This window comes from Podarcis cretensis, assembly GCF_951804945.1.
Source record: "Podarcis cretensis genome assembly, chromosome: 7".
Classification (NCBI taxonomy): domain Eukaryota; kingdom Metazoa; phylum Chordata; class Lepidosauria; order Squamata; family Lacertidae; genus Podarcis; species Podarcis cretensis.
The window spans coordinates 35,143,989-35,156,835 of NC_137176.1; the positions used below are offsets into that span (position 1 = coordinate 35,143,989).

A 12,847-nucleotide genomic window follows, 5' to 3' on the forward strand; every position below is an offset into this window, starting at 1 on the left:
TTAAAGAAGATTTTAAAATATACATTCAGAAAAAAATCAGAAATTTTCCTGCTAGGGATATTAGGGCAAGAGATTAAAAAAAAAGACCGTAGAATAGTATATTATGCAATGGCAGCAGCAAGGGTAGTACTAGCCCAAAAGTGGAAACAGCAGGAAATAGCAACGGTGGAGGAGTGGAGATCTAAGCTGTTGGACTACGCAGAGCTGGATAAATTAACAGGAAAAATTAGGTATGTAAGAGACCAAGTGTTCATCAAGGATTGGGGAAAGTACGTGGATTATCTGGAATGTATTAGTGAGGGACAAACAACGCTAAAGGGATTCAGAGACGCACTGTGAAAGACTATGAGTTATTGTTTAAAGCAAATAGGAGATAGAGATAGGTACAACGACAATATAAGCAGAGAAACATGTGAATTTGATTATTGCTTCGAATGATTTATGGACAAGCTGAAGGAAGTCTTGAAAGGGATGGATATGTAATAATGTCAATGGGTAAATTATAAGTTTATGTATTTCTTATTTACTTTTTTCTGTTTTTTTTTTTTTTTTAATTTTATAATGATTTTTATTAATTTTCCACACATAAAATAAAGAACAATGTAACACAGTATAACTTCATAATCATCGGTTCATAACCTTTTTTCTCTGACTTCCCCATACCTCCCTATCCCTGCATCCTTGTTTAAAATTCTTTAGCAACCCTTAAGTCCATTGTTTTAGTTCTTTTTCATAAATATTTCTTAAGTTTTTTTTTTTTTTTGTTTACTGCTGCAATTCTTTACTTCTTACCCCCTGACATCTTAACATTCCTCAATTTTACAGTTATTTTTAAGATATATCTTGAAATTCTTCCAGTCCTCTTCCACTGTCTCTTTCCCCTGGTCCCGGATTCTGCCCGTCATCTCAGCCAGTCCCATAAAGTCAATCACCTTTGTTTGCCATTCTTCCAGAGTAGGTAGTTCTTGCGTCTTCCAATACTTTGCCAGTAGAATTCTTGCTGCTGTAGTGGCATACATAAAGAATGTCCTATCCTTCCTTAACACCACTTGGCCCACCATACCCAAGAGGAAAGCCTCTGGTTTCTTAGGAAAAGTCCACTTAAGGACCTTCTTAATTTCATTATAGATCATTTCCCAGAAAGCTTTAACCTTTGGGCAGGTCCACCAAAGGTGGTAGAAAGTGCCTTCAGTCTCATTACATTTCCAACACTTATTATTAGGCAAATGATAAATTTTTGCAAGCTTGACTGGGGTCATGTACCACCGGTAGATCATTTTCATAATATTTTCTTTTAAAGCATTACATGCAGTAAATTTGATACCGGTGGTCCATAACTGTTCCCAGTCAGCAAACATAATATCATGACCTATGTCTTGTGCCCATTTAATCATAGCTGATTTCACCGTTTCATCCTGTGTATTCCATTTTAACAGCAAGTTATACATTCTTGATAAATTCTTAGTATTGGGTTCCAACAATTCTGTTTCTAATTTTGACTTCTCTTTCTGAAATCCTATTTTCCTGTCCTGTTTAAACGTCTCATTTATCTGGTAGTAATGCAACCAATCTCGAACCTTAGGTTTTAGTTTCTCATAACTCTGGAGTTTCACCCTTTCACCATCGTATTCTATAATCTCATGATATTTTGGCCATTTAGAATCCATATTAAGCTTTTTTACTTCCCTAGCTTCCATTGGTGACACCCACCTAGGGGTTTTGCTTTCCAACAGATCTTTGTATCTAATCCAAACATTATACAATGCTTTCCTTACAATATGGTTTTTAAAACTTTTGTACACCTTTACCTTGTCGTACCATAAATATGCATGCCAACCAAAGCTATTGTCATACCCTTCCAGATCCAAAATGTCAGTATTCTCAAGAAGTAGCCAGTGTTTCAACCAGCAGAAAGCTGCTGATTCATAGTAGAGTCTTAAGTCCGGCAGGGCAAACCCCCCTCTATCCTTTGCATCAGTTAAAATCTTAAATTTAATTCTGGGCTTTTTGCCCTGCCAGACAAATTTTGATATATCTTTCTGCCACTTCTTGAAACAATCCATCTTGTCCACAATCTGCAGCGTCTGGAATAAAAACAGCATTCTAGGCAATACATTCATCTTAATAGTAGCGATTCGGCCTAACAAGGAAAGTTTCAGCCTTGACCAAATTTCCAGATCCTTTTTAACTTCTGACCAACATTTTTCATAATTATCCTTAAATAAATTCACATTCTTAGATGTTAAGTTTACCCCTAGGTATTTTACCCTTTTTGTTATTTCCAAGCCTGTTTCATTCTGAAAACTCTCTCTTTCTTCCATTGTTAAATTTTTTTCCAACACTTTCGTTTTTTGTCTGTTCAATTTAAAACCTGCTACTCGACCAAATATTTCAATTAGTTCTAAAACTCTTTTAGTACTAGTTACTTTTTTCTGTAATTCTTCTTTTTTTATTTTCTGTATTCTGACTTTTCTATACATGTGTTAGTTTTTACTTTCTTTTATGGAATCAATTAATAAAAAGAATGATAAAAAAAAAGAAAAAAAAGTATCCTCTCAGTTAAAAAATTATATTAATAATTTTGGGGCTGCTCAGCCTCAGGGGGCCCTAATTCTGTGCATATCTATAAACCTGCCACTGGTTCCTAGGCTTATTTGTGTAATTCACATAATTAATGGTGTTACAAGTTGACATGGGCTTGTGTGCTTCTGGGTTACGGTTCTTACATAATTAAGACACCTAATATCTTGAATTTATCCTGAGAATTAAAATCAATTTAGTTCTGGCTGGTCTGCGCTCCAGTGGCATGCAGTGGTCAGAGTTCAAAACATACAACTCATACAGGTACTAGTCAGCCAATGAGGTGGGGGGGAGGGAACATAGGAGAATGCAAACTTCTGAACTTTTTCCCAGTTGTGTTAGTCTTAGTATGGTCTCTTCTCATCTGGTGCTCATAACATTTATCCCTGTATGATCTACCAAAAGGAAAAGTAGGGTTGTTGAGCTTTATTTAGTTTTGCCCAAAGTTGTTGAGCAACAAAACTGGCACAGCGGACAACCCTAGGGAAAGATAAGAACCCGTGGGCAAAAATACAATGGAAACTTACATGAACATAATCTGTGTTTGTTTATATTATGCTGATAAAAATATGAATCACCATGGTCTTCACTGTTACAGTAAACTAGGTTTCAGTGTTTGTTGGGGTGATTCTAATGTTAGACACACAGGTAAACTTAAGTAGTCCACTGATCTCAAGGATGAATAATGACTTTGACTCATGCGAAAGTGTTTAAAAGCAAATTATACCTTCATTAGAGAAATAATGAATGCAAGTGACTTTACATGTTCTGCTTGATTTTTCTTCCGCTATAGCCATACAGTTATTCAGTTCCAAGCGTAGGTTTTTTGTCGTTTTCATGTCTCCCTCTTCATTGCTGTACAAAATTAATATTAGCACAAGGCTTGAGTTAAAATTAGGAAAATGAAACCATCAGGCCTGAATTTGGCCTCTAAATAGACTTTCATTATCACATTACACATTTACATATTCCTCTAATTTATAATGAAAAGAATGCAATTGAATGAGTAGACACATTTTTCTGGTGAATTTTTTTGTACTAGAACAATATAATGTCAGAATATTCTTATGACAGAATATTTAGCTATGCTAAACAGGCATCTGCTATGCCATTCTTTTGCAACATGCTGCATCTACTTAATTTTAGTTTCCCTGAACTATCTAACTGCAGGTCTTCCCTACACTCAAGTTGAGTGTTATCTGTCTTGCAGAAACTCACCTACATTTGCATTGTAATTAAACTACTATGCATTCATACCTTCTTTTCCACACCCAAGCACTTTTGAATACTCAGTTGTTGAATACACTCTTAAAATAACTGCTGCTCTCATTGGCTTGAGTTAACTTCTACCTCTATTAGCCTGTCCATGTTTTAATATTAGCAAAGGGGGATTTCCCTCACTTTCCATTGTTAGGAGATGCTAATTTGGTAATGACATGGAAGAGCCTTCTCTGTGAAGCACAGTCCTACACTCAGGATTTTTGACATGTATGACCTAAATAAAATGTACTAGTTTGCTCAGGTACTTTAAATTTTGTTTGTAAAAAATGTATTCATGACTTCAAAATTTTTTAATGAATCATTGATTTAGCCTTCTCTGTTGAGCTATTTGCTGGTCTTTTTAAGAAAGAAAAAGGTTTTGTTTTGAAAAGGATTTTATCAATAAATCTGTATCATTTAAGGGTGGCTATTAATCTTCAACCAATCAGTCAGTCAGTCAATCAATCAATCAATCAATCAATCAATCAGTCAATGTAATGTATTACTGCAGCCCAAACAAAAAGAACACTGAGAGTGTTTTCGTCTGAACTGGTGTTTCAAAAATATTATACTCACAGACAGATGACTATCAATACCACATTATTTAACATAACCAGAATCTTACCGTTAGTTCTTCACAGGTGTTTTCTATCCCAGCTTGTGCCATTAGTCCAGTAACATGCTTCTCTAAATCATCTATGCGCTCGCCCATTTCATCTGGTAATAAAAGGTTAAAGAGCATTGTGGTTGTTTTCTTTGTCTTTAGTAATCAAGCAGTGGAAAGACAGATTGCCCTTTCACCAGGTATAGTCTAATGCTCAGTGACATGAAACTGAAGGACATGCCAGTCAAGAGTGGTTTTGACTGAGAAAACAGGCTGCAATCCTATATGCATGCTCGGTGAATTCAATGGAACTTACTTCTGTGTAGGCATAAGATTTTTGTTTTAAAGGCATTGGTCTGTATAAATGACTGGTATAGCTTCTCTATGGCCCTTTAATGGCCCTTGGTGGACTGAAGTAATAAATGAGAGCTACTGGGCTCCCTTATGTATTTGCATAAGATTTATTGGATTCCCATCAATGATTACTGTTCCAATTCTTATTACAATATATTTGAATGTATTTTTATCCAACTTTTAGAATCATAAGCAGTTATTTTTTTGGGGGGGAAATGGTAATTATAAATCAAGCAGGTTACATAAATGGCTTCAAAAGTGTGATCAATTGGCAGAATTTGTGATTAGTTTTAGAAAATAAACTGAAAAGGATATTTCTTAGAAGTAATTTGTCTGTCAGTGCTTGAAAGTTTTCCTGTAACTGTTGTAGTAGATTTTCTGCCTGGAAAAAAAGATACGGTTAGCAAAATGTGTTTATGCTGTAGGAAAATGAGTCCATCAATTTGCTGTAATAAAATGGCATAAAAATAGTCGGCTTGGATTTTGTACACTGGGATAGGAAATGCTAGCTACATATTAAGGCTGACTAAAGGAAGGTATTGTAAAATGCATGGAAGAAAGAAAGGAGAACAGCAATTTTGAACATTGGCAGAGGTTTGCGTAAAGTACCTTCATACAATGGAATATTTTAGGGCTCCACATCCTTTATCTCTCTCACATGAGTCAGCTGAGGAATGGAAGAGGGAAAAGGTTGAGTACAGTGAGAAGGAAAGAATCCTGAAAGAAAAAAGTGGGTTTTTAAACAAGTGCAGATATCTAGTAAAGTAGGAATGGAGGGAGCCATGGGTGTAGCCAGGGGGAGCAGCTGCCCCCCTAAATCAAGTAAATAAATAAAAATACTTAACTGACCAATTGCATCGCAGATAACTCAGTTCTGCCCCCCAACACAATGTCTCCCCCCCCCCTAAAATAAACCCTGGCTATGCCCATGGCTCAGGGACCAAGGAAAATTGTGGTTTAAAACAACAGTACAGTAGATGTCTAGGTAAAGTAAGGATAGAGGGACCCAGAGGAAAAGTAAGATTATGAATGGAAGAGCACAGTCCTATGGTCACTGAGAAGCTTTCTTAAGGGCAAAGGATATTGTAGATGCCTCACTATGAATGTGGAGAGAGAATTTCATTCTTGGAGACCTCTTTGTTGTGGCCACAGAGGTTTCAGCTCTGCACCACCAGTGCTCTGATGCAAGATGGTTCATTCTCTGGGGGAGGGCAGATTGAATGAGGCACTGGATCCAAAGTTTCCATTTCCTGGATAGACCATCCAAATTAGAAGAAAACTACACCAGCCCTGGAGCTGGTGTAGGGAATTTGTCCCATGGGACTCAATAGGAGCAAAACTGAAAACCAAATGAAACAAAAAACAAGAACACTGGAATTGTTGGGAAAGAAAACTGAATGACAAGCCCAGTGGGACTCAGACACAGTGCTTCTTCCACCATTAAATCTGCCCACCCATCACAATGAGATTGCTCTGCCTATCTGTTTCAACAACATATTTTTTCTGTGTAACATTTCTGTTTATGTGTGAATGTTACTAATATGCTCAGGGGTGGGGGCAGAAATGATTGCATAAGTGCTTGGCATACCAAGAATTTATATTTGACATGGAAGCTGTAATTATCAATGTGTAATTAAAAAAGGGAGGGACGCAGGTGGCGCTGTGGGTAAAAGCCTCAGCACCTAGGGCTTGCCGATCGAAAGGTCGGCGGTTCGAATCCCTGTGGCGGGGTGCGCTCCCGTCGTTCGGTCCCAGCGCCTGCCAACCTAGCAGTTCGAAAGCACCTCCGGGTGCAAGTAGATAAATAGGGACCGCTTACCAGCGGGAAGGTAAACGGCGTTTCCGTGTGCGGCTCCGGCTCCGGCTCTGGCTCTGGCCAGAGCAGCGATGTCACGCTGGCCACGTGACCCGGAAGTGTCTCCGGACAGCGCTGGCCCCTGGCCTCTTAAGTGAGATGGGCGCACAACCCCAGAGTCTGTCAAGACTGGCCCGTACGGGCAGGGGTACCTTTACCTTTACCTTTAATTAAAAAAGGACAATGAAGCTCAAAGATGAATCCATTATGTAACATGCTATTGGGAAATGAGAATCTTGTAAGCAGAGTGTGCAACAACCATGTATTGTAAAGTTAGTATCTCTGTACCTGTCAGCATCCTAAAAATAGAAAACATGCCCATATCCAGCTGAGAAAGGATGATTGTATTGTATATACTTTAAAGGTTACATTTACTCTACCAATTGTGATTAAGATATATAGAATTCAAGTAGGCACACTTCCCCTTGTGGCTTTTGTTACTTATAACAAATATGAATTTCTGTGTATGAACAGTGAAACTATCGGTTGGTGGCTATTAGTACAGCAACCTTTTGTTGATTAATTAGTTAATGCAATATAGCGGTCTCATCAACTAAAAAGCTACAGTGATAAGATTATTGCACTGTTAATAGTTTTTTGAAATGCAATACAAGTCCTCATTGCCTCTGCAGCTCATGTGTACATCATCTAAGTCTAAGATGAGAACAAACTGTTTCTCCCTTTAAAGCCGCTTTGTCTTGTATGCTGTTTTGGGCAGACAGACGGGAACCGATTTGAATAAAACTCATTATTAATCGGCTAAGATTTCTTTGTGTGGCACAACCTATATGACACGCCGGTGAAGTACGAAAATGAAACAGGGGCAAGGATTAATTACTAAAATGAAAGTATCGTTTTAAGACTCCTGCACTTATCTGAATACTTCACGTTTATTATCTCCTGGTTAGGAACTGTGATACGAATTAAAAGTATATAGTCTCATTTCCTGGAGTAAAGGCAAAGTTGAAAGTGGTATTAACTACCAGAGTGGCAACATAGGACATGTGTATCTGAAGAAGTGTGCATGCACACGAAAGCTCATACCAAGAACTAACTTAGTTGGTCTTTAAGGTGCTACTGGAAGGAATTTTTTTTGTTTTGACTATGGCAGACCAACACGGCTACCTATCTGTAACTGGAACATAGGACGTGACACCTTCAGTTAAGAGGAATAACCGTGTCGTCGAAGTCCCTTCTATTTCCGTATTTCTGCCCTCTCTGCCTTCAGCTACTTTTTTCTGAGAGGCAAGAACCCACCCCACCCCCCCAATATGGACCGCCTTCCCTGCGGCTCCAAGTTGGCGAAATCTTCGACGGCTGGATTTCTCCCTGACCCGCTAGAAGTAGTGCCCCATTTCCCACGCCCCATTTATTGCCAAAACAGCGACGAGACCCGTCCCCTCACTCCACGCAGCGACACATTTCGTGAGGGAGGCGCAGCCTTCGGGCTAAAACCCACGCAGCCCAAAGAGGCGCCGCCAAGTGCGAGGCAGCGTCCAGCACTCACGAACTGAGAGAGCTCCCTGGCGCTCTGAGGGTCGTTGTCCGCCATCCTGTCCTCCTCTTCCTCCCTCGCTGTGGTGGCGCCGCCGCGGCCTCGTCCCTCGCCTTCCCGCTCTTCCCTCCTCAAACGACCGCTGGTTGGCAGGCCAGTGGGAGAAGCGGGAGCCGGCGGCGCTCGCCTTCAGCTCCGCGCCTGCGCGGCGACGGGGTAGTGGTGGCCCTTGAGCCAGGACGCCTCCGCCCCCGTAGCGTCCCGCCCGCGTGCCTTGTCGCCAGGCGGCAGCCGTTGGAGGAAGGCCGCGCTTAGTTCCCCCGCCAACTGCCAACTTCCAACGTTCAAGGCACAGCTTGGATGTTTCAACGCATAGTACAAGTTGAGGGATGTATTCATGCAGTGTGGGTTTTTTTCCCCTTTAAAAATGTTTAGGGGTACTCTCATTTTCCTACTCATATTGAAATACTGCCCCTCAATGAGGCCAAACTTAGATTCACACAATGTTTAGGGGTATGTGTCCCCCCCAGAAAAAATATCACTGTATTCATGTATATAGTATTCTCTCTCTAGTGGCTCTGAACATAAATCCCCTCCCTCCATCAAATATAGTAAAAACAACAAGAAAGGACTTTTCTATTAAAAGAAAAAAAATACTTTTTAATTAATAAGTGCATAACATCAAGAAAACAAAGGAGAGGAGACACAATCCTGGTAAGTATGGCCATTTCATCATTATTTAAGTTTCTGTATGTCCCACTGTAGATGTGCACCATGCATGTCCCAGGCGAAAGGAGGATCAAAGACCCAGTTTGGCATCCATTTGCATACACACACACACAGGCTGGGAGCCTCAAGGGCGCCCCTCAGTTTCAATATCTAGCTGTCATCTGGCAGGGAAAGGAGACTATGGTGCTAGAGAAAACAAGTCAAAAGCCCTGCTGGACTGGCAGAACTGGTTTCACAGTTCTTGAGATGCTGAGCATAATATTTGAAAGGAAACACAGGCCACATACCTCCGTGGAGTTGTCAATGAGGAATTCTTTAAAGGAGGGGTGTCTGGCAACAATAATTAAGGTTGAAACATACTCTCAAATGTTCCCACTCACTCTTGAGTACACAGATGGCTTGCATTTGCTGAGAAAATATGTGTGAGAGACTGGCAGAACAAGTTATACTAGTACTGTAGATTGTGACTGCTTTTCTTTGAGCTTTATGGGAGTCATCCAAAAAAACGATAAACAGATAACCTGACTGAATATATCCGTATTTACAAAGATTACAAAGATTATTATTAAAAAGATTCTTATTGATGATTACATGCGTATGTGTTGTTTGAACTTTATCATATTAATCTCAACTGCATTTCTAGATTCATTATGAACTGTAAATGTTTCCATGTCATAAATGGCAACTGTGGGGAAGAAAAATTACTTGTCCAGTGCCATACAGAACACCATAGCTCAGCTAGGGAGTCCCATACGTTGCTGAGCCGCAGACCAAATACTGCCATTTTCTTCTTTGTGTTTTATTTTGGAGTACGCTGGGCAGTATAATTACAAAGTCCCCTGTCCATGTTGGTTAGATGTGACAAAAGAAAAGGGGAAAAGCTGAGGATTGGCAATTGAGATGTGAGAACTGAAGATGGCATCCAATAGTAATGGAAGGATAGGTGAGATGGGAATGTGATTGAAGATGGAATGGTATTTCTCTTCCCACAGTTTCTGCGTGGTGGGGCAGGGACTGCAGCTTTCCAAAAGCCTTTGGCCCCTTGGCTAGTGTCAGAGGCCACCGTGTGCTTCCTCCAGCTCTACAGATTGTATCAATCTGCAAAAATAATTGTAGATGAAAGGCTGGCAGGAATACTTGTGGTTAAATTAGACTTGATGGGAAATGCTGGATGTGTGCCATTTGATAATGAAGAGGGTGGGATATCTTAGTAAAAAAGAAAATAAAATAAATTGAGGGATGTAGCCTGCTTGTTAGGCTGCTGCATTGCCAAAGGTTAATTTCTTCATAATAATAATAATAATTTATTATTTATACCCCGCCCATCTGGCTGAGTTTCGTCAGCAACTCTGGGCAGCTCCCAATCGAGTGTTAAAAACAATACAACATTAAATATTAAAAACTTCCCTAAACAAAGCTGCCTTCAGGTGTCTTTTTAAAATAGGATAGCTGCTTATTTCCTTGATATCTGATGGGAGGGTGTTCCACAGGGCGGGTGCCACTACTGAGAAGGCCCTCTGCCTGGTTCCCTGTAACCTCACTTCTCACAATGAGGGAACTGCCAGAAGGCCCTCGGTGCTGGATCTCAGTGTCTGGGCTGAACGATGGGGGTTCATCTCCTGCCTTCCTCTCCTGCAGATAATCAGTTCCAGCAGGACATTGTTTCCTTGTTCATGCACGGTTTGATAAAAGAAAATAAAGGGAGGTAGACTGTTTTGTGTGACCGGTTGAAGCTAGCTTCCATCATAGCCATTAAAAAGAACTGCATGGGATTCATTATAGTCAGGCTGTGATATGAGCAAGTGTGTGCTAGAACAAGATGCATGATGACTGCCACATGAGATGTGTGACCTCTAGCAACTGTGAAGTATATGCTGTTACTTAAGCTGACATAGAAAAGCTATTTATGGAACAAAGGTTTCTCTGACCCCTTGACAGTAATTTAGCTTATAACTGAGATGCATGAAATATCACAGATCACTTTAAAATAAAAAAGCACATTCTAGATCATTTTCAGGTGTCTGGTATTACTTTGCTATCAATATATCAGCAACATATTTCTTATATATATTTACTGAGTTGCATGAGAGACCCTCATGGTCTGTTCCAACTCTACAATTCAATGATTTTATGTTTTGCTGCCCCAGCTCAAGGCTGATGTAGCAGAGGAGCCTGTCTCAAGCCTCCAATCTTTAAATGGAGCAGTTTAGGATTCAGCTGATCCATGGCTGGTCCTGCTCCACTATCTGCAACACTCCAGTTTTATGGTCTTACACTGACTATCATTAGCAGAACTTCCATCACCAGTTGCTTCCTAGCCATCCATACTTTTACTAAGTGCTTCAGGAGCCCCCACAGTAGCAGAGGTTTTTGGAGGGGTGCCTCTGTACAGCCATATCACTACTATTAACATAAAGGTTGTTATCCCATTGAACCGTGTTCTTCTTGGGATTGTACTGTAGCCTGAATTTTCTTTGGGAGCTGGAACCTCCTTTTTAGATATGACCATTTCAGCAACCATGTGAGAATAGAGTATACATGCACACAAAACAGTATCTGTGAAGTAATCTCTGAGGAATATCAGTAGCACTCGAGAGCTTTACATTTCCTACAAGGACTTAGAACAACACCTGGGGGACCACTAGTTCCCCAATCCCCAGCCCTGTTTTAGAGAGCTGGTTTTATTGACGTTTTGGCATTTAAAACTCTGAATTCTTTGGTTAAAAGCAACCTTGAATATAAAAAAGGGAATAAATACTACTACTAATAACGGAAGTCAATTATCCATCGGTTCACTGCTTCAAAGGTCATCACAAGTCACAAGCAACCTTGAATATAAAAAGGGAATAAATACTACTACTAATAACGGAAGTCAATTATCCATCGGTTCACTGCTTCAAAGGTCATCACAAGTCCTGTTCGAGGCGAGAATTTACATACAGTGCATAAAAAATTGATAATTGATTGGGGGAACGGACCAGCAATTACTTTTTACCAATAGTTAAAAATAGCAAGTTCTCTGCTGTTGCTTTGGCGAGGATGACGTCATTTGAAAAGCCTTTTAGAAACACCTTCCTTGATGCTGCTCTGCGAAAAAACACTTTTTTCCTCTCCCCATATCTTGGGGAAAGCAATCCCACCAAGCACATTCCAGTACTCGCATGGCAGAGAGACTGGGGCAAAAAAAAAAAAAGTACCCGTTCTTAAAAAGACAAATAAACTGGGACGTCGCTTCCTCTTGCCCGCTTCTCCAAATCGTCGCGGACGCGTCTCTCGCTAGGACCCAGGAGTCGCGGGGCCGGGAGCGCGGGGCGGTTCCTTCCATTGACGGAGGCGCTGCTGGCTGTCGTGACGTCACATAGGCAGGGCCGATTCCCTCGCTGCCGAGCGCTCCTGCTTATTGTCGCCAACCGCTCAGAAAGAGCAGCGGCAAAAAAGAAGCTGCACGGCGGTGGCGGCGCGAGCTGCTGCATCTGGGGAGGCGTCGCGGGGCGGGGGCCGGAAGAGTGGCGCGGGGCGGGGGGAGGAGGAAGGTCGGTGGCCGCTGGCGCTGCTCCCTCAGGCACCCGCAGGAAGAGGAGGAGATGCGCGGGTTTCGGGGCGAGGGGCCCTGGGCGGCGTAACTGTTCCTGATAAGGCGAGGTGAGATGGAGGCTGCGAGAGGTCACGTCCCAGAGCACTTTCGGGCTGTTGGGCAGCTCGCGCAGAGCTCCTTTTGCTTTTTGAGGCGGGGGCGGGGAGAGTTTGGGAGAGTTGCTAGGATGAGTATGAGGGAAGTCGAAGGTGGAACGGCTGCTTTGTGCTAGAGCAGGAGGCTGCCATTCAAAAGGCAGGCATCAGTCACTTCGGGATAAGCGAATTATGTCTCTCTCCCAAAAGTTCCCCTTCCTTTCCCGAACTGTTTTAAGGCTCTTCCTGCGGAGGCTGCGGCCAGTTCCCCCAAACCCTGCCTGTCCTCTGGAGGCTGAGA

At 41.4% G+C, this 12,847-nt stretch overlaps 2 protein-coding genes and 1 long non-coding RNA gene across 6 annotated transcripts in view; 2 read left to right on the plus strand and 1 right to left on the minus strand.

The window, feature by feature from the left end:
- Positions 1–3,289: 3,289 nt before the first annotated feature.
- On the minus strand, positions 3,290–8,411 carry HSBP1L1 (heat shock factor binding protein 1 like 1). Of its 2 annotated transcripts, XM_079983860.1 has the most exons (4): positions 8,161–8,411; positions 5,102–5,180; positions 4,466–4,557; positions 3,290–3,435 (listed from the first exon to the last, which is right to left on the minus strand). In XM_079983860.1, the coding sequence occupies exons 1-4, from the start codon at positions 8,203–8,205 to the stop codon at positions 3,430–3,432; spliced, it is 222 nt and encodes a 73-aa protein (XP_079839986.1). In that variant the 5' UTR covers positions 8,206–8,411; the 3' UTR covers positions 3,290–3,429. The 2 variants fall into 2 exon arrangements, 1 of the variants encoding a protein (XP_079839986.1); XR_013840723.1 differs by lacking the exons at positions 3,290–3,435; positions 4,466–4,557 and adding an exon at positions 5,408–5,465 and having other exon boundaries at positions 5,045–5,180; positions 8,161–8,400.
- On the plus strand, positions 4,460–5,268 carry LOC307220156. The gene is made up of 2 exons (XR_013840724.1): positions 4,460–4,570; positions 5,124–5,268. It is a non-coding gene; the product is annotated as an uncharacterized lncRNA (long non-coding RNA).
- Positions 8,412–12,228: 3,817 nt separating the features above from the next.
- SLC66A2 (solute carrier family 66 member 2) overlaps positions 12,229–12,847 on the plus strand; it is a 64,612-nt gene continuing 63,993 nt past the window's right edge. The window contains exon 1 of one of the 3 annotated variants that reach the window (XM_079983829.1): positions 12,229–12,519. The gene's annotated coding sequence lies outside the window, so the exon portion shown is untranslated. The remainder of the gene's footprint in view (positions 12,520–12,847) is intronic. The other 2 variants (XM_079983827.1, XM_079983828.1) reach the window with 2 other exon arrangements.

Bases quoted from the DNA above. Each gene is read 5' to 3' on its own strand.
- HSBP1L1 (XM_079983860.1), bottom strand. From the start codon at position 8,205: ATGGCGGACAACGACCCTCAGAGCGCCAGGGAGCTCTCTCAGTTC. The intron at 5,181-8,160 runs GTGAGTGCTGGA...CTTTTTTTCCAG, and splicing joins CCAGGGAGCTCTCTCAGTTC to GCAGAAAATCTACTACAACA. The intron at 4,558-5,101 runs GTTTATTTTCTA...TTTTATTACCAG, and splicing joins TCTAAGAAATATCCTTTTCA to ATGAAATGGGCGAGCGCATA.